Genomic DNA, 27,203 nt, shown 5'->3' with positions numbered 1-27,203 from the left:
GTGAGAGACTACCTTTCAAGGAAATAACATGGACAAGTGATGGGGTAGGAGACCTGGCAATATCCTCTGGCCTGTGCACACATGCCCATGGGGACACACACCTTGTACACCAGGTGTATACACTATAATAACCTCTTAGTATTCTCAGAATCCTAGGCAATGCCTAAGTCTCTCCAGTTGTCTCAAAGTTCTTCTTTGCAGTTGACTTGTTTGAATTAGAGCATTGTTTTACAGGACGTAATCTCTTAAACTCCTTTCAATCTGGAGAAGAGATGAAGAACATGTCTTAAATTCCTTTTAATTTATAAGTTTTTCTTTCCTTTTTTTTTGTATGTCCATTTTTAATTGAAGAAACAATTCATCTGTGCTGTAAAATAATGTCATTTCATATTCTTCAAAAATATTTATTATTATTATTGCTTATTAGTTTTGTACTCAGTGAATACAGTCAAGTCAAGTTGGTACCATTGTTAGCCTCCTCCCTGACCGGCCCCCTCTGCAGGGACCCTCCTCGTTGGGGAATATGGGTTGTACATTGTGGGGTTAGCCATCAATTATGAAATGTCTCTGTGTATCATGACCCAATGTGTGGCTCTAACATTCTTTCTGCACCCTCTTCCCACAAATTTCCCTGAGCATGTTGGGTTCATTTTGGGTCTGCTTCAGTGATGAGGTCCTGGGAGCCTCTGTGTCTCTAGATATCTGATTTGGTAGGAGTTGATAATTCTCTGTGTTGATCTCCTTCACCCTTGTGCTGACAGCAGGTTCACCAAGAAAACACCACTCTTGCTTGTTTCACCAATTATTCGGTTCTCTCTCTGTCTTTATCTTCCTTTTCTCTCTGTCTTTTTTATATTACTTGGCTTTTTCTTCTTTTACTCCTTGGGTGCTGACCTGCAGTTCCTAGTACTAGCATGTGGCTATCATCCACAATGAGTTCTTGATCAGAAAGACCTACAAGGTTTCTCAAAAGAAGACAGATTTCTGTCAGAGTACTTGATGACTCATCTCATATTCTAGCTTTTATTTATAATATCCTGAAGGTGGGATTAACAAGTTTAAATTCATCCCCTAAATTTCCTTTCATAAACTGATAGAGCTGGAAGCTTCACTAGATTCCTCCTCCTCTTCCTTCTCCTCCTTCTCTTTATTATTATTATTATTTTTAGAAAAAATATTTCATAGGTATTTTTCTGTGTGCTCTGATGGCATCCCATTGGGAGTCCAGTTACTTGGGTCTGTTTATCTCTTTTACTGAACTCAGACTGGCCATTGGGAAAGGTTAACTGTGGCTTGACCTCTCTTTTCTAATAGTCCCTGAACCTTGCATTGATGCTGTGGTCCTCTGCCCTGCCCGCCTTAGCAACATCTGTGAAGCTGTTATAGGTACAATGCTCAGGCCTTGTTTCAGGAATGGGTCCACTGTGGGTGTAGAAAATCTTTGAGTTTTAGGTGATTATAAAGATTGATGAGCACTGACTTGAGAAATTTCGTGGGTATGGAGGAACTTTTGTACAGATCCATTGTTTCAGATGTTGCTAAATGGTGGTCTTTAAGACCACATGTAGTATTAGAAATTCCTATTTTAGAAGTTTTATTTAGCCTTTGGTTCTCATTTAGTTTGTATAGGAAAAGTAGAATAAAAGAAAATAGCAGATTCTTACCAGTTTATGAATAATGAGCTGAGTATCCATCATGCTATAAGCTGACCAGTCACTTTAGAACGTAGCAGTTTCAAACCATGACATTTATTATTATTATTATTATTTTTAAAGCTTACATTGTCTGAATTTTAACCAATAGAATGCCTTTTAAGTTAGTTCCTGTGCCTTTCAGATGACATTCTCTAGTTGCTTCATTACTGTTTAGTATGAAGGTGTGTTTTAGGTTCAGCTCAAACATCTGATACTTGTGTTATTTGTAGTCTCCTCATCCTAGTGAGTCTCAGTAATGAACCCGGAATCAGTCATTTAATAGCATATGTGGCTATTTCCTGTTTGGTGGTAGGTATATGATTCCATGGCTATGTAAGTTTACTGACTGACATATGTTTATAGTAGCAGTAAGATTCAATATTTTATGGCCAATGGTAATTATGAAATATGTAACAAAAAATCCTTCATTTAAAGAAACTTACCAATTCTGCAGTGACTGCTACATCAGTCTTTGGTAACGAGTTTGTATTTCTTTCTCCTTAGTTAATGTCCATCAGTGTCTTGGCAGTTTCTGCTTGGATGAGAGACTACCTGAATAATGTTTTGACTTTGACTGCAGAAACCAGGTAGGTTTATAATTTTCCACTGAATTCTTTGGTCTAGCCTCAAGTCCTGGTTTTCTAACACCCTTGCCATCAGCTGTTTCTTAGGTGGTATTCCCTCATCATTTTGTAGAACAGTTTTTCCTGCATATAGCAGCCTTGTTGTGGGCGCTTGTCATTTCTGACATTGTCATTTTGGGGTGTTACTGGTCTTCTAGTGCTTCATGTGGCAACGGGTTTAGGTGGACATTTCTGGGTTTGGTAACACAATACCTACCTGTCTTCCCATGTGTCAATCCCATCCTATTTGTATAGAAAGAAAAGCTTAGCTGTTTGTCCTAAGAAAACCATTGTTAACTTTATCTTACCTTCATGTTCCTGGGCTCACAAATAGCAAAGCTCTCAAAGCCATTATCTTCTCAAATTTCAACTGCTGATCACTAAGGACAATGACTTGTCCTCATTCCCGAGTAGAGATTGTAATATATACCACTTTCAATTATAGTAGGGATTGACTGAGATACCTGCTGGTGAAATCCTTAATACAATGGAGCTTGTAAGCACTAAATAGTGGTTGAGGTTTGTTATCAGTATTATTACCAGTCTGGTTAATGACTTTTTCCTACTGTTCTAGCAAATGCCATCTCTGTACATTCCTTCTGTGACAATACATCAGTTTACAGAGCTCTGCATAGCTGCCTAGCCCACTTCAGGGAAAGGTTAGCAGTCAGTCAGGGAGAAGGGAAGTGCTGCGAAGGGAGGAAGGCAACCCCGCCCCCTCAGCTGGGAAGTAGCCAAGGCCCCATGGGATTTTCATAGACAAAGACTCCCGGGGCTTATATGTTAAATCAGTTGGTGTAGGGATGTTACCACTTGCATAACAACTTAGTAAAACAAAAATGAAGCTGAAGTGAACTGGCAGATAGACACAGCATGGTGATTTTTCTTTTCTTTTTCTTTTTCTTTATTTGACAGAGAAAGGGAGAAAGAGGGAGAGAGTGGGCACACCAGGGCCTCCAGCCACTGCAAAGGAACTCCAGACATGTGCGACTCCTTGTGCATCTGGCTAACCTGGGTCCTGGGGAACTGAACCTGGGTTCTTTGTCTTTGCAGGCAAACGCCTTAACCTCTAAGCCATCCCTCCAGCCTCAGCATGGTGATTTTGAACAAGGCAGCATGTGTTGCTGGCTGGGATGATAAAAGACTCATTGTTCATGGTTGCATGTTGCACTATGTCTTGGGAGCATGTTGATAATAGTTGATTTATAATGTGATGTTGTCTTCTTTCAGGGTGGAGGAGGCAGTCATCTTGACTTACTTCCCTGTGGTTCACCCAGTCATGATTGCTGTTTGCTGTTTTCTTATCATCGTGGGGATGTTGGGATACTGTGGAACGGTGAAAAGAAATCTGTTGCTTCTTGCATGGGTACAGTGCTTCTATCTCCTTCTTGTTAAATTTAAAGACTTCAACTTGTCGTGCATTATAATTAATACTTATCAATATGATTAGTTATTGTTATAGCTCCAAGGGTTAGGGAAGTGTGATACCAATAACTCTTCTAGCCGGTCATTGTTCAGTCTCCAGTGAAAAGGAAACAGGAGATGATTTTTTAAAAAAAATAATTAATTAATTTATTTATTTGAGAAAAAGCTAGAAAGAAGCAGAGAGAGAAACTGAGAGAAAGAAAATTGGCCCATTAGGGTGTCTAGACACTGCAAATGAATGCCTACATTCCAGATGCGTATTCCACCTTATGTATCTGGCTTACACGGGTACTGGGGAATCAAACCTGGGTCCTTAGGCTTTGCAAGCAAACACCTTAAGCACTAAGCCATCTCTGTAGCCCAGGAGTTGATTTTAATTCACGGGTTTGCTGTACTCATAGGATATGTTAGGAGAGCACATATGCTATTTGATTACCTAATTCAAAGTCAGTATTGACATCTTCATTTGACTGTAACACTGTTTTAGTGGCATAAACCTTCCCTTCAGAATTAAAACCGAGAAGTCATAATGCAATTACCTTTCTCACCCTCTCTCTTTCTCTGTCTGTCTCAGTACAACTTGCTAACCTATGTGGAAATTCAAGTAGTGAGGTAACAAGTATAGAATGTAATCTTCATGCTGCTGTATAAGAGCCAGTGAAAAGAAATGAGGCTCCATTTTTTTAAACTCTGAGTTAAACTAAGTTACTTTGGGGGGGGGGCGCTATTTTTCATTGTCAGGTTTCGCTCTAGCTCAGGGTAACCTGGAATTCACTATGTAGACTCAGGGTGGTCTTGAACTCACAGTGAACCTCCTACCTCTGCCTCCAGAGTGCTGGGATTAAAGGCGTGTGCCACCACGCCTGGCTCTAAGTTACTTTTTAAATTCATTTCACCATTCAGCTCCTACAATTAGTCTTTTAAATTAAAACTTGTCAAACGTCTCTTCATATTAAAAATTATAATCAGTAGGTTTACATTTATATTTCTAGAAGAGGATCAACTGTGGTGTGAGAGTGCCACTGGGCAGTGAGGATGTTAGCAAGTAATTGCAGACATGTGAGAGACTGGAAAAAAATAATTTGTTGAATATATTCCTTTCCTTGCAGTAGGTTTCAAAGTGGCTGTGCCTTAATTTCATGTAGAGAACTTAAAAAACACAATGGGTGCTTTGCTGGTAAACTGGATCTCTGGTCAGAAAAAAAAAAAAAAAACAAAACCCAATTTGTATCTTTTTGAGGATTTTCTATAGGGCAAATTCTCCCAGCATGGTTGATTCAACTTACTGTTATGACATCACTGAATGTGGAATTGGGGAGAAATGAGCACAAATTGGCTCTGAGTTGCCAGCTTGCTCACACCCGGGCTTGCCAGGCTCCCAGCCATGCCAATTAAAACAGAGTCTCAGTGTGAAGCTGGGATACAGCTTTGAATTCTCAGGAATGACCTGGGTTAATGTGTCTCTTGTTTATTCCAGGATAAATCCAGGGTGGGAGATTGGGGAACAGAAAATACTGTAGAAAATAAACTCTGTGCAGAGAATGGGAAACATGCCTACTTCCCTACTGCTCTGCACATGGTGTGTGTGTGTGTGTGTGTGTGTGTGTGTGTGTGTGTGTACGGGGGTAGGGAGAGAGACAGAAAGAGAAGAAAGGGAAATTGTAGATGGAAATGTTTAAGGAGTATTATAATGCATTTAAATATTTGAGCAACAGTTTAAAAATTCTTTAAAGGGGTTTATATGAACCTCCTTTAACTTGAAATTATTAAATGTAATTTATTAAATTTATGTATAAATGTAATAAATTTATTAAATGTAAATTATTAAATGTAAATTATTTCAGATGTAAGATAGTCTCAGTGCCTTTCTTAAAAAAAAAAAAGCATAGTGCTATAGTCATCTCTCATAATGTTTCTTTTATAACCTGTTTAAATGTGATTGTTATTTTCCTGCCTTCTCCCACCATTTACTGTGGATGGTCCCTGGACAGTAGGATGAAACAAGGTGAAGTCAGATATTTAATGAATCACAGTGGCTTTTGGGAACATATTAACACATTCCATTAGGTTGTCTGGTTGCCAGCAAAGCAGCTGATAATGTGCTTTGGTCTTCTATATGGGGAAGCAGGATGAATCACGAATTTGTGAATGAGAACCTAGTTTGTGGTGTTGGGAAAGTCCTTAGATGTACAATAAACTAGAGGTCTGAGGCTCTATTAGCCACTAGCTCATCCATTTATTCTCCATACACTACTGGGAACATATATACTATCACTTTTTTGCCATCAGAACAGTGTATATGGTAGATAGCCAATTCCGCTACCTCTGAATAAGACCTCTAATAGGAATTGCACTGGGTCCTCTGAGGCCAGAAAGGGAGTGAGTGCATCAGGCTCTGTCCCTAGGGAGTTAGTTAGTGCAGACCTAGAGCATGGGTGTGAATACTTCTGTTATTGCCCGTTTTCATCTCCCTCTCCTCCCTTTGCTTGTTTGATGCTGTCTTTTTATTTTTTCCTTCTTTCTTTTTTTTTTTTTTCGAGGTAGGGTCTCACTGTAGCCCAGGCTGACCTGAAATTCACTACATAGTCTCCGGGTGGCCTTGAACTCATAGCAATCCTCCTACCTCTGTCTCCTGAGTGAGTGCTGGGATTAAAGGCATGTGCTACCATGACCAGCCTCTTTTTTTTTTTTTTCCTGTCTTTTTCTTGAGGTATCTTTTGGCTCTTTGCTTTTCCTTAGATCCATAGGTGCCATCTACATCTTGGTTTTTCCCTTCTGCTCACTTCTTTGCCAGTCCAGTCTCATTCTCATTCTATCCTCTCTGCTCATGGAAAGATTCTAGACCTTGTCTTGTCTTGATGCCAGCACAGGTTCACTCTTGCTAAAAACCAACTGTGCTGTCAACTGCTAGTGATCCGTCACTCACAACCAATGTGCATCTGCTCTGGTTCTCAGGCAAGGTTTTCTTCAGATGCCTCTCCAAAGCCCACTCCACACAGATGGCCAATTATAATTGATCCTCTCTTTTTCAGTTCTAACTAACCTTTCTCTCTTCCATTCCGACCCAATAGTTTGCCAGGTTAATCTAGTACAACCATAATATTGTCACTACTGGTGCATCCACGACTTTGATAGTCTTTGATAGTTAGTTGCATCAATTTGCATCATACCCTTCTACAACCAACCCTTCACCTGCCAACCTTAGGTTTTTTTTTTTTTTTAATCCACTTCATAATACTGTAAGCAAGCTGTATTTTTTTTTTATCCCAGAACAAATTTTTTCTTCCTCTGTTCTTGCCTACTTTTATTCTCCCTGTACTTTTAATGAAGAATTTCTTCTTAGTAGTTTTTTTATATGCTGTCAGTCCATTGTTAAATGCCACCTCTTGAAAAAATGCTACCTAATCTGCCACCTTGTGAAAAAATACTCTCAATGGCAATGATGATATATATAGAATATTTCCAAGGCATTTCCTTTGCCAGACACTGTGGAATTTTACCTGACTGTTGTTTTTACCTGAACTCATCCATTTTATCCTCTCCATCATGCTGTTGTTGTCAGATGAGGACAGGACACAAAGTTAAGTGATTTGCTTGAGTCTTCCTAGGTAAGTCAATAAAGGACTATAAAAAAAGGACAATAAAGAACATGGCAGATCAGTTCTAACAGTATATGTGTAATGATTTTGCTAACTAATTCTACCATTGCTAAGTTTCCCTAGGTTCTTACCAATGTGTCTTGCATTAGGTAAGAAAGTTCATTTCAAACCTACATTTTCATCAACTGTGACAGCTAAATATTAAATGAAGCTCAGCAAGCCTAATACTAAGCTTGGTGTCATTGAACATTAAGGACTGGATCTGTGATTCGTTTTGTCAGGGCCAACTCTCATTGGGCCTTGGCTGATAACTACGGTACAATTATCTTCAACTTGGAAGTTCAGTAAATTGCCCTTCTTAGAAATGTACTTGTTTTGTTAATAATCAGCCCAAATGACCATACTGCAAACAACCATTTGCCCTGGCTTTCATATATGTTTATCAAATTCAGTACTGGGAAGAAACTAGCAGAGAGAGTGGGAGTGACCATCACTACTGACTGAGGCAGTAGAATAAGGAGGAGCCTGCCTGCTAGGTTTGGATGATGAAAGTGCTGGCTTGTTCAAGGCGGCAAGTTAATTCACAATTTGGCACCACATTAGGTTTTTTACAAATACTTGCAAGGTAACTCTCGTGGTTTTCTTGTGTGTGTCTTGTAATTGTTTATCCCAATGGCAAAAAGGAAGTGCCTTGCTTTTATTTTGGGTGTAAATATTCAGACAAGCAATATGTATACTAGTGGAGATCCAATTCAGGGCCTTGCACATGCTAGGTAAGCAACAACTCCAGCCCTAGATTTGTTCTTCATGAGTGTGAAACTATTATAGAACTGAAACATTTATATATTCCTGTGATAGGATTAAGAGTAATTAAGTTCTAATTATAATGGGAAGATTTTCATTTTCTCATGGGCCAGAAATAATCAGGCAAAGGAGCTTAAATATGCAGTGATTTTCAAAGTCGTTTCAGCAGCGGAAATCCTTCCATCTTCTGAAGAGAAATTGAAGTTAAATGGAAATTGGTTTTAAGCTGTAGATCAGTACTTCACAAGGCTTTCGTGGTAGACTAAATGAAATTCATTTGTTATTGCAGTTCTACCTTGTGACTAAGGCAGGCATTAGCAAGGCAGTGCCAGCTCATAGGGAATGTAAACAGATTGAGTAGACAAGTTTAACATGTTGACTTTAGCTGAATGTCACCCTCAGAGAACATCATTTGTCAGAATGTGATGCTAATATATGCTAACCAGTCAGCAAACCACAGGTAGGCAAATGCTGGTGAGAAAGGAATGTGAATGTAGTTCACACGATTAAGACCCACAGATTATTTTTAAAGAAGATTATTTTCTTCAACTTTATTATCCCAGATAGTTTGCATATGACCCATGATTTCATGGAAAGCATTTTTAAAGCTTCCATGAAATACAGAGTATTTGAACCAGGTCTGAATAATTTCCTTACTGGAAATCAAGTAAAATTTTAACAGCCTTGGAGAACTTTTTTTCTTTGTTGGTTTTATTGTGTATAACACAGTGCAAACAAAACAAAATAGGATATGTTGAAACAGTAATTAACTTTTTACAGACTTTGTGTTTATACATTTCTCTCTAGGTAGCTATACATTTTATAATTATATAATTAGTCATAAGTACTTTATTAGGTTGAATGCTTTGTTTATATTTTGGCCAAGAGCCCCATACCTTTACCCTATCATTTGCCAGATGATCAGCATCTACCCATTGTCTTTGTTTTCTCAGAAAGCACTCACCATGCCTAGATTTGGTTAGACTTACTTTATAAGTAAGTATGATGTCTAATGAAGTTGGTGACTATATAATACTGTGATTCAAAAAAATTCTTGAAATTATATAAATTTAAGATACTTACTTTTTAAAAACTGTGGTCTATGCACTTTCTTGCCATGTCAAATAAAAAGGGAAAACAGGTCCTGATAACATTTTAAGGTTAAGGTAAATCTTAATAGCTCAAATGACAAAAACAACCATTTGTAGTATATGTAAATATGTAAAGAATATAGTTTTACCCTTTTGTATTCCTATTAGCCAATGCATGCACTTGAATTGCACTAAAATTATTGGATATTCCCTCATTTTCTTTAGAGTGCCACTATTTCTCTTTTGAAATTTTAAAGTTTGGAAACTATATGTTTACCTCAAGTAGTTATTACCACAAAGTCATTTTAGAAATACTGCCTCTGAGAATAAGTGAATTTTTATACTGACAAACTTAAGGATCTTTTTTTTCCTATTTTTTTATTTTATTCACTTATATGTGTGTGAGAGAGAAAGAGAGAAAAAAAGAGAAAGAGAGAGATCATATAGGTACACCGAGGCCTCTTGCCACACTGTAAACAAACTCCAGGTGCTTGCACTGTTTTGTGCATCTGGCTTTATGTGGGTACTGGGGAAGTGAACCCAGGTTATCAAGCTTTGTAAGCAAGTGCCTTTAACAGCTGAGCCATCTCTTCAGCCCAATAATCATTTTTAATTAAGTAACAATCTGCATTATTTCAGTGTCTCTCCTAGGTAACAAACACTTCAAATATTTTAAAACCTTAAGCTCTGTGCAGGATTTGTACTACTGAGTTCAAGGTACACACTGAAAACTTAATGAAGCAATTAGAGATGTACCATTTATAATTAAAATATCTTCATTCTAAAAATCGCTCTTTGCAGCCTTAAAGGTACTTTGAAATATCTCTAAGGCACAGTAACCTTGTTCCATGGAGAACACTTAATAAGAGGGCATAAGGAAGTGTCTGAACTGAGACCTGAGGGTGCGGGACAGAGGTAGCGAGGTGTGTGGTGAATGGTGGGCAGGGTTAGAACCATGGCTGCAGGGACCCTTGCTGGGAGCAGGGCACTTCTGAGTAGCTAGAACACATGTGTGTGCAGCAGTTGAGGTGAGAAGGGAGAGACCGGTGGTTGGCCCGAGAAAGGCACATGTATGTCCTAATGTAGATAGGGTGTGGGCATGGGTGAGGGGTGGCTCTAGGTGCCGGGGCTGTCTAGAAAGCCATATGTGACTTGCAGTCTGAAGTTTTACGAGTTTTATCTTGTGGTCATATCCCAAGTAACAGTGTCTGTGACTTTTGGTAGCAATGACTTCTGAGCCTTTTCCTCAACAACCTGGGAGAAAATGGCTACCTGATTGTGCCTCTCTGGGCATCGGGGCTTCATATATTGAGAAATATTTTTAATGCTGGAACAGAAAATTGTATTCTCACTATATGCCAATTTTTTTAAATAAAGGTATCCATTTTAAATTAGAGTGTAATCTAAGTAACCGTGGTTCTGATGTAATACTGAAAATACAGTCATCCAGCCCAATTAGACACCTAGAGACTGGATGCTGGACTCCAATGCCTATGGGAGACAAGCCAGCACCTAGGAACTTTGATGGAGGGGTTTGTCAGTACTTATTTCATGGACAATATGGTATGCGCCTGTAATTTTCAGGGAAAAAAAACAGTTTGATAATTTGCAGAACATCGTCCATGTCTGGGATTACATGTACTCAGAGGCTTAAGATGGAGGACTTGGAATTCCAAGCGAGCCTGGGCTCTTCAGAGAGACACTGACTCTCCAGGAATCAGTGCGTGTAAGACATCGTGGTAGAAATGCTGAACTCATTTGAGAACAAAGCAGTGCAGGTCACAGGCTACTTGTAGCAAATGTGTGTACTTTGCTGAAAACTTCATCGATTGTTTATAAATGCAGGTCATCAAGGCTCATTACTTCCCAGCATTGTTCTTTCAAATATTTGTTGTTACAAAAGTGCATTTCTTTAGGTTGTTCTGAGATTCTTGCTGTTCAGCTTACACTGTTTCTTCTATCAATTAGACCGAATGACCACTGTTTTGGCACCTTGTGATTTATTGATTTGGCCGTTATTCACGTACCATTTTTCCTTGCATGTAGAGCATGACTGTGTGACAGGTTGTGACATACCCAAGAGTTGTTTTCTTAAGTTATGTTTCTTTCTTTTAAGAAAAATGAAAACACATTATTAACTCAGGAAGATAGTGTATTTATTTGAATCATTTTTTTAAAAGAGCAAGTCTGTCCACTTGTAATAAATATTTGCATATATGCATTTAGGGAATTTAAAGGCAACCAGTTACTTTAACATGTTTTCAGCTGATAGAGGTTTTTTGGTTATTTTGAAAAATATATAATATTAACTGGATAATGTGTGTTTATTTGGAAAATAAAGCAATGGGAAGATGGTGATTGGGAGGATACTCATATTTATGGATAAGATTAGAGGTTATTGGCAGTTATTAATGTTGATTTTTCTTACTTCATTGTTTGGCTAGTTAAATATTTTCTTTTTCAATTTTCAGTTTCATATCTCACAATATCTGTAACAGTGATGCCTGCTGAAATGAATTGGCACTCTGGTTTGGGAAGGGTCTGGCACATTGGTTGGGTCTGAGTGAGATTACAATCCATATCAGAATTGCATCTGGTCTTATTTTGCCTGTGTTGCTTAGGTTGCCTCTAAGGCCATTCCTATTTGCATGTTTTTGTGCAGGTTCTGAGAATGGGAACCCCTTGTCTCACATTTTGAGGAATGACCCAATAATCTGTAATGATGGCCTCTTCAGAGAACAGGAACAGCCTGTAAATCTTTTGAGATCTGATCAGGCTTCCAGACTTGAGCTGACCTGGCTCATAAGGAAACAGAAGCTGTATACATGGTGACCTCTCTACCATGTCCAGCTGTTTTATTGCCGCACCCTCAATGCTTTACCTCTCATGATACAGGTCACTGACCCTGGGCACTTGTAGCCCTCAGCTAGACATGCAGATCATGGCATAAAACATTTCTCCGATGAGTTGTGGAAACAACATGTGCTACCACATCACTTGCAGCTCACAGCAACTTTGATAAAGAAATGAGCTCTGTAGTAAAATTATTCGTATTATTAGTAAAATTGAAGGGTAAGGAGGCTTAGATATATTTTCAGAAATTCTAGAAATAGCATTTTACATATTTTCAAGTTCCAAGCATCACAGCATACCCACATTCACCTAAGCATATATTTCTGCACATACCACCTAGTGAGGTGATTGTTTCTTTAAAAAATTGACCTAGAGTTCTAGCTCTTTCCTAAATTAGATTGACATCATTCTATTTATGGTTTGCAAAAGAAAATATATTCAGTGGTGCTCTTTCTTTGGAATATTGGTAGGGAGACGTTAGACTTGGCTGTCACGCCACGTTGAGAGTTACTAAACAGAGGCTATGTGTATATATCTTTTTAGCAGCAAGTGTTCTTGAGCTGTCAGTGTTTCAGTGCCTTTGAATTCCTAACAGAAGGGCAGCCGTTCCATTATCTTGTACAAATATTTGGCACTGGAATTCCTTTATTTACAAACTATAAGTAATATAATATTTTTAAACCTCCACTCACTAAGGGAGGAAAAATAAACAACTGCCATAAAGATACTTAGCACTGAAAACGTACAGAGTTCAGTATTTGACAGAGGAGGTGCTGGAGTTTATCATTTATCATTTAGTGAGCACAGGCCTTTAATCACACTTTCTGTTTGTTCAAACTCTTGGTTTTGTAACATGGAGAAAAAGTCAAAAAGGGTCTCTGCTTCTAAAATATCAAATTGTGCAGCAAAGCATGTTGCATTTTGAAGCTGCCTTTATTTGGGGGAGGTGCACTGGGTTGTATGAATTTTTCAAGGTAAATAATTCAGACTTTTGTGTTTTAAATTATGTGAAATGTTACTTGTGGGGAAAACATCTATGTGTTTAGTTATAAATTCATAATATAGTCAATTTAGCTAACTTTTATCATATTTATCATTTTTACTTTTCTGTCAATCACAGGGTTCTGTGATACTTGGCTAATCATATACATCTATATATATGTGTGTGTGTATGAATATATGTCTATTTTAAATAAATAAGATTTCTTAAAAAGCACATATTACTTTCTAGTGGTGCTGGGGATTGAACCAGGGCTACATGCTTGCTGGGCAAGCAGTCTACCACTAGGCCATATTCTCAGCCTAAGAAAAGAGAATAAACACACATGCTTTCTCAGAAAGTTTGTTAATAACAATTGTCAGCAGTTAAGAACTAGAAATTTAAAAAAAAAAAGAAAATCACTTTCCATTTATCAGTTTACTGCTAGTTTGAGCACTTGCCTGACTGTTCCTGTCATTATCAAAATGAGAAATATGAATAAGAATGAAATTCATTTTATTGTCAGAAAGAAGCCAAGTTGACTTAATGGAAATGTAAAATATAAAAATATAAAAAGAAAAGATGGAACTCTTTGGTAAACTTGTCAATGATTTTGACATAGTAATTGCATAAAATTTGCCTTTTTCTTAGTCATAGCAGGGAGTTGCAATGGAGACCTTTTTTCCCCCCATGTTTAAAATTTTAATGTATTTGCAATCTTTCATTTTTCTACAACTGGAAAAAGTGACAGATAGGTATATGTTTTCTGGACATCCCTTCCTAGTTTAAAGACGTGAAGAGGTTTGCATGTTCGTGTGTGAGCATGTACTCCTGGGTGTCTGAGCAGAGTCAGAGTCCAGCTGCTGGCTCATGAGGATTGCCTAACACCAGAGCTTCAGCAGCACCTGATCTCATGTCTGCTCTATTAGATTCCACTTTCTGTGCTTAACACTCCTCGACTCTTTGGTTCTTCCCACTGCTCTGTGGGCTGGGGACATGCCACACATAGCCTCAGTGCTTTCCCCACTCAGGAGGAGCCCTGGAATCAGAACCCAGGAGGTCGGGCTGTAGAGCCTGTGCTCTGGCACACATAGTGTCCCCTGATCTCTCAGTTATGCATGAGCTGTGCCTGCCTTCATTTTCTCTCTTCTCTCTGTGTCTTCTTGGTTTTTTTTCAAGGTAGGGTCTCACTGTATCCCAGGCTGGCCTCTAACTCACATCAATCCTCCTACCTCTGCCTCCTAAATGCTGCTAGCATTAAAGGTTTGTGACACCATGCCCAGCTCATTTTCTCTTTTTAAGAAATGAATTCAGGCTAGCTGTGGTGGCACATGTCTTTAATCCCAGCACACGGGAGGCAGAGGTAGGAGGATCGCCATGAGGTCACGGCCACACTGAGACTACAGCGTGATTTCCAGCTCAGCCTGAGCTAGAGTGATACCCTACCTTGAGAAAGCAAAAGAAAAGAAAAGAAAAGAAAAGAAAAAAATGAATTTGGGTGTGGTAGTGCACACCTTTAAGCCCAGCACTCAGGAGGAAGAGGTAGGAGGATTGATTGATGTGAGTTTGAGGCCACCCTGAGACTACCTTGTGAAAAAAAGAAAGAAAGAAAGAAATGAAGGTTATGTGGGTGTTTGGGCAGGGGCTCAACAAGTAAATGTACTTGCTTGCAAAGCCTCCTGGCCTGTGTTCAATTCTCCAGCACCTTTGTGAAGCAGGAAAGAAGTGACACCTGTGTCTGGTGTTCATTTACAGTGTCAAGAGCCCCTGACATGCCCATCACATATGCACAAACAGAGAAAGAAGGAGAAAGAGAAAGAGAAAGAAAGAAAACAAAAGAGAAAGAACAGAATATTTTTTAAATTCTCTATGGAAAAAATTAAATGGAGGTATAATTTATAACAATAGAAGGTCATGTGTTTTACAGGAGCTAATTATATTAATGTATGTAAATATCTGACATAATTGATTTGTGGATATATGTGTATTTTATATATGTCCATTTGTACATATTTGCATATAAATATACTTGATTTTTCTACTTTTTTTGTTTGTTTTTTGTTTTTTTTTTTTAAGGTAGGGTTTCACTGTAGTCCAGGCTGACCTGGAATTCACTCTGTATTCTCAGGGTGGCCTCAAACTCGTGGCGATCCTCCTATCTTTGCCTCCCAAGTGCTGGGATTAAAGGTGTGTGCCCCCACACCTGGTGATTTTCTACTTTTTGTTTCATACACATACATGATGTGATTATATGCAAATATATTCATCTATATCTCTTCAGCAAATAAACCTAGGCTTGTACAGCTTAAAGTTACCATTAATATACAATTCTAAAATTCATAATTTTGTGATTGAAATGAACCACTGTGGAAGATAATCTAACTCATACTTATCTGGGTAAAATGAATGTATTGTTTTAAAGAATAGTATTTTCAGGATTCTCCTAAATTTCCACTCAAGGTCAAGCCCATAAATCACATTTAAGAATGCACTTTTTGTGCTTTGCTAACCATTCCTATGCTGAACTACTACTGAAAGGGAAACAGTACTTGAACATTTTTGAGTTTCCATATGCCACCCACCACCTTGTAACTCCAATAACTTCAAAGTATATTTGGGCTACTTATAATTTATCTGTGTTTTAGAATTACTTCTATGTAAACACAGGTAAAATCCTCTAATTATGAAGTCTTTTCTCCTTGGCATTGAGACTACAAGAGAGCTACCATCTACTTTAAATTTTGTTCTTCCTTCTATTAGAGTGTCATGCCCATAATTTATAGAGTTAATTTAGGGCTCAATGCCTGATAAATTATAACCACCCTTCACTGTGGCTGCTTTCCACTCCCCAAAGGCAACTGCTATCATTTTGACTTGTCAGATTCCTTTGCAACTTACTTCCCTATCTCTAAATCACTCATTTATATAACTCTTCTTATGAATTCTGTTTGAGTTTTAAACCCCATCCATTGGCTTCTGAGGGAGATAGGGAACTTCTGCCTTTCTGGTCATCTACCCTCATGCTTCCTGTCTTACCTCAATCCAGGGGTGTCATAATTTTGGTTAGATACTATTTACATGATCAAAACTGGGGGAAAACCTTTACACAGCTGTGACACATGAAATATTGGGCTAATACTTTCTTTGTGTAAATTGTGCTATTTCTCTTTGAATTAATAACCATTTAATTTCTTATAAATTCTAATGTCTAATTCAACTCCCAAATTCCTTTTGTACCATTTTTTTCTATATGTATTTAAATGCATTGAACATTTTTTCCCCCCAAATCTTGGAATGGTCTAAACCTCCTCCAGTTGACTGCCATTCTGGAGTATTCTTTCTTTCACCATTCCCACACTTCCGGTACCTTTTTCGTTTTGTTTTGAGCCATAGTCATAGTCTCACTCTGTGCAGCTCAGGTTTCTAGATTGGCCTTGAACTCATGGTGATCCTTCTATCTCAGCCTACCTAGTGCTGAGATCAAAGACATGCTGTAACATACCTGGCTTCCATTGCTTTTTTATTTATTTATTTATTTATTTACTTATTTATTTGTTACCCACCTTTTCTTCAATTTCACCTCATTGTCTTTCTCTGTTTATGTTTTTCCAGAAAAATCATACATAAGAGATTAACAGAAAAGAATTATATTGCTGGAACTGGTTTTCTAAATGTTCATACATTGATTTAGATGATTACAAAGATTGGAATTGATTTTTCCTCAGAATATTTATTTATTTTTCTAATTAGGAATTTTTTTTTTTTTTTCCTAGGTAGGGTCTTGCTCTATCCATGGCTGACCTGGAATTCACTATGTGGTCTCAGGGTGGCCTCAAACTCACAGCAGTCCTCCTACCTCAACCTCCCAAGTGTTGGGATTAAAGGTGTGCACCACCGTGCCCTAATATATGAACATACAGTAATTTGATCTTGATCTTACCCTGATATCCTCTTTTGTCCCCTCCTCCACCCCCCATTCTCTGAGAGCCTAGTCTTTCAAGGTAGTCCTCCTCTGTCCTTCATGAGAACATATTAATGGGCTCGGGACCATACAGGTCTTGTTGGGGTACCCATAACCACTGAGGGGTCATAAGTGGACCTGTTGGTTCATGCAACAAGGACAGTGCCCCTCATAATTTTATAGCTCTACTACTGTTCTTTGGCTTCCATTGTTATTCTGAGAAAACAAATATCTTGATTTGATTTGAATTTTGCAACCTTGTAGGAAGGCTGTGTAAACTTGACCTGCATTTCTGTTTCTAGTACTGTGCTTATTCTTCTTTACCTGCTATCCTCATGCTTCAGCCTGTCTTGTTGTCTCCAGACCTCAGTCTTCTCGGCTGGTGGACATGGGAGGTCACCCAGCTGCAGGGCATGGAGAGGAGACGCAGGATCCAGCTGCCATTAACTGGATTTTCAACATCCTTCTCTTTCTCAGCCCTATCAGCAGCTACCTCCAGGATTGTCTGGAGCTGAAGTGTGTGGGGGGCTCTGTAATATGCAGCACGTTTCTCTGAGAATCACCCTCTATTCATTTACTCTCTTGTTTTTGTGGTATGGCTAGAAAGTGAACTGTTCTTCTGTTCTCATTTTACTCTCTAAAATGTGCTTGCTGTTGTGTCATTTTGTTTTGTCTGGGATTGTACCTTTGTTATTGTCATGGTGAAGTTTCAAGAAGGGGAAGGGATAGGGCTTGTGCTAATCTATTTATTTTAGTGTGAAATCCTAATGATTTATTCCAGAAACAGAGCATTTCTATAAGTAAATATTTCTTTAGTAATATTCGTGGATGTTACTATTTTTGAAACTAGGAAGGAAAATAACTTTTTTTTTCAGGCAAGCCCAATAGACTGGCCCTTTTGTTTTACTGGAGAAAGACAGAGAAGAGGGAAAGAGAGCTAGAGAGAAGGGGTGTGCCAGGGCCTCTAGCCACTGCAAAGGTACTACTCCACCTTGCTCCCTTGCCTCACTGTGTGTGTGGAACCTGGAGAGTTGAACATGAGATTTTAGGCTTTCCAGGCAAGCACCTTGACTGCTAAGGCATCTCTCCAGCCCTAAAATAACTTCTAAGAGGAATTGAAGAAACGAATCCCTTTTGTTTGACTAGAGGATACATTTACCCCAAAGTCACCACTGGCATGAAATACAGCAATCCTTCATTCCTGCCATTTTTCACTCCTAAACAGAGGGATGCCACACCCTTCCCTTCCTTTGCAGAAACTTCCAGTGGACAAGGGCACATCATCAGTGCTGCGCTTGTGATTTTTGTGGCCAACCCTAGTTATTTTAAAATAACAAACACTGATTTCATTCCATTTAGAAAAGAAATGAGCTTCCCACCCTTCACACCCAGCCTGATTTAGTTTTCTAATCCAGACATTTTTGTAAAGAACCAGAGATAGTCTTACTGGACAGAAACTTTGCTGAGGATGTTACCAACTAGCTTTTGGGGTTAGGTGTTGTGCTGCGGGGTGACGCTGAAAGTTTCAGGATGATGAACAGTTTTACCGATTGTCATCCCCTCTTCACAATGACATCTGCTCAAGAACCATGGCAAGGGTACATGTTGTGAGGGCAGGAGGCATAGTAGATATTTTAAATATAACGATCTCTCTTGTGCTGGAAAAGTGCATTCTTTTTTTGTTGTTGTTGTTTTGAGGTAGGGTCTCACTCTAGCCCAGGCTGACCAGGAATTCACTATGGAGTCTCAGGATGGCCTCGAACTTACAGCTATCTTCCTACCTCTGCCTCCTGAGTGCTGGGATTAAAGGCATGAGCCACCACACCTGGCTTGGAAAAGTGTATTCTAGTCCTAACAGGTTCTACTCTGTGATTCATAAGGGCTACCATGCAGGGCATGGTTACGATGCAAAAGCACTTTCTGCCCTTGGATCCTAAGCATGGCCCTACTAAGTAATTTCAACATCCTAATTTTATAGAGAAAGGAGAAGGCTAAGCTGACTGGCTTACTCAAGACTACCAAGTAGTCAGGTAAATTAACCAGAATCCAAAGCCAGGACTATTTTGATCTAAAATCCAAGTTATTTTTAATTACTATAGCTTTTTCAAAAAGTCAACAAAAACTTTACCTATATTATTTTATTTAATATTCTACCTAACTTAATAATGGCACCTATGTTTGATCTGAAGGCATTTATTCTCAGCTTGAGAAGTCTGGTGAAAAGTCAGAAATTAATTGTACATTTCAGGGGTGTGTTTTATTCCTATTATAATAACACATTACAGGATATGTTAGAAAAAAATCACTATATATTTTCCGGGCATAAAACTGATATGTAGAACACAAGTTTTAATTTGGACAAAGTAGAAGACTTAAATATTTTTAGGAATCTTTACTGAATAAATTTTCAAAGGAAATAAAATAGCAATGCAAGTAATTAAATTCTCTTTTCTCTGTATGAGCATGCATTTTCTCATCCTTCATTCTTTTAAGATTCTTAGTCGCTAGTCATCCTAAAAGATGGAGAGGACCCATAGTCCACCTTTTCTTTAAGTGTGTAAATGGTCTTAAGTGTTTCCAGACATATTGGATTATCAGAGTATAGTCTACAAAAACAGACATACATAAAACAGAGGCCGTATTTAAAATACAAATGTGTAGGTGATTGCCAAGAGAAGTGAAATGTTAACAAGAAAGTCAAGGTTCAAATTAGGCAGGCATACCCAAGAAAATGCTGAAATTGCCCCTTTTAGTTTCCACACTAATCGTTATTTTCACTGACATTTATTGAGTTCCTGCTGTGTGACAGCTAGTGTTGGGCACTGGGAATAAAGTGATGTTTAACACCAAGATCATGCCAGCAGAACTGATGGCCTGGCTATTGAGTGACACTAACTTTCGGAGAAAGCAGACAAATTGTTTCAGTCTCAGAGGCCTGAAATAGAACAGACAGTGAAATGCAGGATCACTGAAGAAAGGAGGAAAGTAAAGATGGCAGAGAACAGTGGCGAAGTCCTGGAAGAACTGTGGCAGGAAATGAAAGATAAATCACTACTATAATGTGCTGATTGCATCCCAAATCTAAGAGCTTGACTTTTGAAAACATGTGGGTGATGTCTGGTGTGGCCACTTTTTTTGTATGTGTATGACCGTCCTGTGTTGTGGCATGGATGTGGAGGTCAGAGGAAAACTTTTACGTCATCCTCACTTACCACGACCTCCTTTGAGGCAGAGTCTCTCTCATCTTCCCTGTTGTTCATCCGTGTGCTCCTGTGAGCCTGCAGAAAATTCTCCTGTCTCTGCCTTCTATTTTGCTGTCAGAGTGTTGGGATTAAAGAATCCTGCCAAGGTTTTAGGCTTTTTACACAGTGCCATATGTTATACATATGCATTCCTGTGGGTGCCTAAGTTACGGTCTTGCTAGCCCATTGGGCTGTCATTCCTGTCACTGTATGCCTCTTGTTTGGATCCACAGTCCTGGCATCCCTTCAGCTGTTGTACGTACTACAGCTGTCTGAGGGCTGCCCAAGGCCAGGAAGTTAGGCTTGAGTAGCAAGCACCTTGTCCCTTGAGTCATCTTTCTAGCCTCTCACTTTTACCTTCATTATATAGATGAGAAAATTGACACCAAGGCAGCTAATGAATTTGCCCAAGACCACACAGTGTGTTTCAGAGTTGGGTTTGGCTTTAAATCTTCTAACTCCCAAGTTCAGTGCTTTCCACCCATCGAGAAGGAAGGCACTCACAGAGAAGGTGAGTTGCTTCACTGACCCAGCAGGTACAGGCAACCTCATCAAAGCACACACACAGAGAAAGTAAGATGGGAGGCACGCGTTGAGTGGTGCAGAGGCAACGTCAGCAGATGGCTGTGTTGTACAATATGCGGGGGTTCACTTCACAGTGTGGGACAGCTCAGGGGACCAGTTGCTTGACTCCTTGCAAGTTTCATTCTGTTGAAAACTTTAGGATACCATCATGCTGCAGGGTACTCCAAATCTTCCCCTTTAAGTAAATGGTGATGGAGTAGTTCCCTGTGTGGTGTGCAATAGAATGTTGCTTTTAATGAGTCAGAAGGATGGGTGGACTCAACAGTTGAGGTGTTCCTGAAATTAAATGACTGAAGGTTGCAGATCAGTGGTTAAAAAAAAAAATAATCAAAAGTAACCGACCACAAAGTTACAGCATCATTTCAAATATACTTATTGGAATTAAATTGCATGCTTAATTTACTTCAACAAATCTTGGTAGCATTAAGGAGACTGTGATTTCCAACTTCAGGGTCAAATAAATCAAGTGTTCTAATGTGTTAATGGAATAAAGATAGAATGATCATTTTGTATGGAAGGGCTTGTATCAAATTAAATGACTGGAAATCTGAACAATATGATTATTATGGAATCCTCACAGAATGCAAAGTGTCTAGATCACATGAAATTTATCTTCTCTTCCCATGCTTGTCAATCTTAGTTTTAAGTGTTAGAAGAGAAAATAATATAATAAATACAATATAAGTTTATGTTTTACTTATGCATTCCTGTGGGTGCCTAAGTTATGGTCTTGCTAGCTCATTGGGCAGTCATTCCTGTCACTGTATGCCTCTTCTTTATATCTGTAGTCCTCGCATCTCCTCGGGTGTTGAACGTACTACAGCCATCTGAGGGCTGCCCAAGGCCAGATCCTGGGGCTTTTCAGCTGGCATAATGCAGGCATCTATCTTCAAATTCATCAGTGACTCCAGAGGCCAGGAAATGGGCGTGACAACTCCGCTGGGATTTCAGAGGATATGAAATCAGTCCAGAAATCTGCATGCTCTTCCCTCAGACAGAGGCCAGGGTCTCCTGTTCCCTTAGCACACACAGTTTTCATCCTTACAGATGGCTTGATTCTTAAGTGCTGCTTTGGTTTCTACTGTGAGCAGGTATCAGTTTTGAAAATAATTTACATTCAGGATCTGGGAGAGCAAAGTTATTCATTTCATCATGCGATTATTTTTCTCTAGACTGTGTCCTAGGATCTTTTCTTATCAAGATAAGAAAGCTGATTGTGCAGATAACTACTCAGCATGCAGTGTCTTTGTAATGTAGTAGCAAGTATTTTCCATGTCTGATTTGGAGTACTGTTTATTATAGCTCTTCTGATCATCTATTTCAGGCTGAAATCTTTCAGTTAAACTCTACAAGTACAGCATTGGGAAGTGAAATCTAAGTACTGAAGTTGACCATAAGTGTTATCACATATGTTGAAATTAAAAAGCCTTTTGAACCAATTACTGTTTTTAAGCTGTGCTACTGAGAGAAGGCACAGTTATATATTATTTTTTAAATGAAAATCAATTGATGGATGAAAATTAAAGCTAGTAGCAATGGTTTATGTTTTGAAGTCATGGATAAGGACTGTCTCAGTAAAGTGGGGGATATCACTGTGTTTTCTGTTCCTTGTGTTGGCCTCCTCTTTTCAGCAAATCTCAAACGAAGGAACTAAAAATGTCGGCCCTGATGGCTCACAGTCCACGTCAGTCAACATTTTTCCCTTTTCTTGCTACTGCTCTAATGTAGCCATCCCTTATCTAAGTCTCATTGCTTGCTTTTCCTAGAAGTTCTTTTGTACTAAGAAAATGGCCAAGATTGTTTTCATAATGTGCATCAGGCCAGGCTATCTGCAAATGAATGGAGTCCTTCACACTTTGAATAAAATGCATAATCCCTTTGCCTATTCTGTAGACTCCAGACACGTCTGTGCTCTTTTCCCTGACTTTTTAAAACAATGTATTTTACTTATTTATTTATTTGAGAGAGAGAGAGAGAGAGAGAGAGAGAGAGAGAGAGAGAGAGAGAGAGAGAGGTAGATAGAGAGAATAGGCACACCAGGGCCTCCAGCCTCTGAAAAAAAAAAAACTCCAGATGCATGCGCCCCCTTGTGCATCTAGCTTATGTGGATCCTGGGGAATCATGTGGTCTTTAGGATTCACAGGCAAATGCTTTAACCATTAAGCCATTTCCTCAGCCCTTTCCCTGACTGTTAAATAAGTAGCTGAGCTATAATATGGCCTTGTTTTGTTATTCCTCTTACTGAGTGAATTTTCTTTGAATCCTAATTCGATTGCTTCCTGTTCATATTTATTTATTAGTTTAATTAATGAGCATGTGTTTGTGGGGGGTGTGTATACATACTTGTATGTGTGTGGTCGTTCATATGTATGCATGTGCTCCTGTGTGTGTGTGTGTGTGTGTGTGTGTGTGTGTCAGAGGTTGACACTGGTGTTCTCTTTAGCCACTCTCTACTTTCTTTTTTGACAGGAGGTCTCTTACATAATGTAGAACTCACCAATTCTGTTAGACTAACTAGCCATTGAACCCTAGGTGTCTGCCTGTATCTGAATCTCAACTAATGGCCTCTAATTTGCATGAGTGCTAAGGAATTGAACTCAGGTTGTCATGCGTACAGCAAGCTCTTTGTTTACTGAGAAATCTCCCCAGACCCTCTGCCTCCATTCAATCCTGTGGGCCATTTCCCTAGTCCCTCCTATGCTCCATGAACTAAGCTATGTCCCCAGCCCTTTCTCCTTTGCTCTATGCACTGAGGCATTTCCCCAGCCCCTCCTCCTCTGTTCTGTGCACTGAGCAATCTCCCCAGCCCTTCTTGCTCTTCTCTATGCACTGAACCATCTCCCTAACCCCTCCTCCTCTGTACTGTGCACTGAGCCATATCTCTAGGCCCTCTTCCTCTGCTCTATGCACTGAGCTATCTCCCTAACCCTGCCTCCTCTGCTCTATTCACTTATCCATCTCCCCAGCCACTCCTCCTGTGCTGTGTGCACTGAGCCATCTCCCCAGCCACTCCTCCTGTGCTGTATGCACTGAGCCATCTCTCTAGCACTTCCTCCTCTGTTCTATGCACTGAGTTTTCTCCCTAGCCCCTTTTCCTCTGCTCTATGTACTGATACATCTCTCTAGTCCTTCCTCCTCTTCCCAAAGGTCATGTTTATTGAGAGGCCCTTCCAGATCATGGTTCAAGGGATTCCCAGTAACTGACTATCAAGTCATTCTCCCTTGTTTTCAGTTCTTCTTTGATGGAACAAATATGTATTGGTCACTTAGCATATGAAGAACATGATGAGGGTTGTACTCTTCACAGAGCTTCATTCCGTGAAGAGTTATTGATGATCAGAACCTTCCATGAGCCACACCCAACTCCATACTGCAAATGATGTGGATTTCTGAGCTTCCTGATGTGAGGTTGCTGTTCCTGCAGGCATTTCTGAAGAGTGTGTCCAGCCATTCTTCTTCACTTTCATTGGCTTCTGTCATGTTCCCTCTGCAGCTGAGTATTGTGAACGAAGGGTACCCAGAGTGCTGTTGAATTGACCCATTCTGAAACCTACTATACATACTTCTAAGTCATATTAACTCACTTTTTACATTAATTTCCTCATTTCTGAAATGGGGCAGTCCTTCTGTTTCACAAGATTCTAGAGTGATTGTGAAAGCTTTTGGTAACAGGACACTCAGAAGTTATTTCTTTTGCTTCTAATTAATATAATAATTTCCAGCTTCACCCTCACGTGTCTGAGCTCAGAATTGATATTCCCATAGCTAAACACACATTGTGTTGTCATGCAAAGAAAGTGCACATCTTTTTCCAAACAAATGTTTACTGTTCCTGATTCTGCTACTTTGGGGAGATTCATCATTGCCCCACAATATCTGAATCCAGTCAGCTCAGTGTCTTCTGTTACATTGCTTGAAACTATTCTTTCTTACTGATTTGCAAGTTAGTGTCTAAACTTTGTTCCAGGTTTCATCGCTGCTTAGGATCCTGAATTGCTCTTTGTGTATTTCCCAGGAATCCAGACTCTTTCTCTTCACTTCTGATTTTTTTAAATATATATTTTTATTCATCTGAAGGAAGGGGGCAGGAAACAGAGGGAGAGGCAGCTATAGAGAATGGGCACACCAGGGCCTCCAGCTACTGCAGACAAACTCCAGATACACATGCCACCTTGTGCATCTAGCTTACGAGGGCACAGGGGAATTCAACCTGGGTCCTCTGGTTTTGCAGGCAAGCACCTTTACTGCTAAGCTCTCTCCAGCCCACTTCTGATTTTGAGGTTGCATTTAGCATACTTACTTATTTACTTATGCATACCTTCTTAGTACTTCTGGTGTTCTTTTATAATCCCAAGTACCTTTCCCATAATAGAAACTACATACACATATATTATTATATATATATATATATATATATATATAATGTGTGTGTGTTTATATGTGTGTGTGTGTGTTTTAATTTTTCATTTGCAAGCAGAGACAGATAAAGAGAAGAGAAACTAACAGAGAGAATGGGTGAACCAAGGCCTCTAGCCCCTGCAAACAAACTCCAGATGTATGTGCCACTTTTTCTGGCTCTATGTGGGTACTGGGGGATTGAATACAGGTTGTTCAGCTTTGCAGGCAAGCACTTTAACAGCTGAGCTATCTCTCTAGTCCTTAATGTATATTTTAAATTGTCCTCAGTAGTAGGGATTTTGTTCTTTCTTGTTCTTCTCGGAGAAGTCAAGGAGAGCTGTGCCTAGAAAACTGAAGGAAAATATACTCATAGGAGAGCTCTGACCTTGTTGACCTCATCCGATCCACTTTGAGAGGAACTAGGTGCCATTTCTCAGAGAACTTAATTGTAATTTATTGACCTGTACCACTTAAATTCTTTTTAAAATATTTTTTAAAATATTTATTTATTTATTTATTTTATTTTGAGAGAGAAAGACACAGGGAGAGAAAGAGAGAGAGAATTGGGGACTCCAGGGCCTCCAGCCACTGCAAATGAACTCCAGATGCATGTACCCCCTTGTGCATCTTGCTAACGTGGGTCCTACGGAATAGAACCTGAGTCCTTTGGCTCTGAAGGCAAGTGCCTTAATTGCTAAGCCATCTCTTCAGCCCACTTAAATTCTTATTTACCCTAATAAAGGTATGGGAGCTTAGAAAATATTTATTCCCAAGAGCTAATTAAAAATATGGCCCACATATTGAAGACATTGAATGTTACCTGCAGAGTGTTTCTAAATTATCTGAAATTTTCTTGAAAATTGGAGTTGGTGGTGGTGTTGACTAGGCAAACCTAGACTGAATGAAGAGTAATCTGTCCCTGATGCCCATACATGATTTGAGTTTATACTAATGGACTGCTTTTGTTTTGCTGCAGTATTTTGGAAGTTTACTGGTAATCTTCTGCATAGAACTGGCTTGCGGTGTTTGGACATACGAGCAGGAACTTATGGTGAGTTGAGAGTGGAATGTCATCATGATATAGAGCGATGTCCAGGCCATCCTCTCAAGTCAGATCCCAGAGAGGACCTGGTGCAGGGCTGTCACTGTACCTGTTCATGCATGTGATGCAAATGAACATTTTCAGTTACTTTTGAAAAATAACTCTTTATTTCCTGTGTCAAAAGCACATTCCAAATCATAAACTTGTAGTATTTAATTTGGTAAACTGTGCTATGTAATTTAATCCCATAGATTCTGTTTTAAAATATGTGTGAGTGAAGTGTGTATGTTCATGTGTGTGAATGAAGGCATGGGTATGCCATAGCATGTGGGTAGAAGTCAGAGAACAGCCTGCATGTCCCTATTGTTTCCATGGGCTAAGGACTGTCCTGCTTGTCCCTGCAGACAGACATTCCTGCTTGCAGGGTACTGTTCACAGGAAGAAGAGAGAATCTATGAAGAGTTGAAAAGTCAGGGAAAGCTCCAGCTAGCTTAACATAAAGTTAAGGACTTTGATCAAAGCAAAATTGCCCATATAAATAGATTCTCTTGCTTTCTTTGAAATCACATTTTTTGTGTCATCCTTAGAAACTTTGTATACTTAGGACAATGACAAAGCAGTAAGGGCTTCAGTTTTTTCTTGTTTTAGTAATAAGTGATTATTTCTGCTAAGTTTTCTATTTAAAAATAAGAAATTCATGCCCCATATTATCCAAGCAACAGAAGAGTAAATCTTATCATTCATTCTTGATCCTTTGACTGCAGCTTCTGGCTGTGCTTGGGAATTAAGAGATTTAAGTGTCTCTTTATATAGATATTTTTCTTTCAGGCTGGGTCTCATTTTATATCTCAGACTTGCCTAGAGCTCACTGTGTAAACCAGGCTAGCCTCAAGTACATAGCAATCTT

At 39.2% G+C, this 27,203-nt stretch overlaps 1 protein-coding gene across 2 annotated transcripts in view; it reads left to right on the top strand.

Moving 5' to 3' along the window:
* Tspan12 (tetraspanin 12) overlaps positions 1–27,203 on the top strand; it is a 77,781-nt gene that overhangs the window by 17,917 nt on the left and 32,661 nt on the right. For both annotated transcript variants that reach the window (XM_004658581.2, XM_045159901.1), the window contains 3 exons: positions 2,199–2,281; positions 3,548–3,683; positions 26,231–26,305. In XM_004658581.2, the coding sequence (XP_004658638.1) occupies positions 2,199–2,281; positions 3,548–3,683; positions 26,231–26,305 (294 nt within the window). The remainder of the gene's footprint in view (positions 1–2,198; positions 2,282–3,547; positions 3,684–26,230; positions 26,306–27,203) is intronic.

Source organism: Jaculus jaculus, chromosome 10 (genome assembly GCF_020740685.1).
Source record: "Jaculus jaculus isolate mJacJac1 chromosome 10, mJacJac1.mat.Y.cur, whole genome shotgun sequence".
Lineage (NCBI taxonomy): Eukaryota > Metazoa > Chordata > Mammalia > Rodentia > Dipodidae > Jaculus > Jaculus jaculus.
The sequence above is the reverse complement of the archived record's forward strand: the minus strand, read 5'-3'. Positions and strand labels throughout refer to the sequence as shown.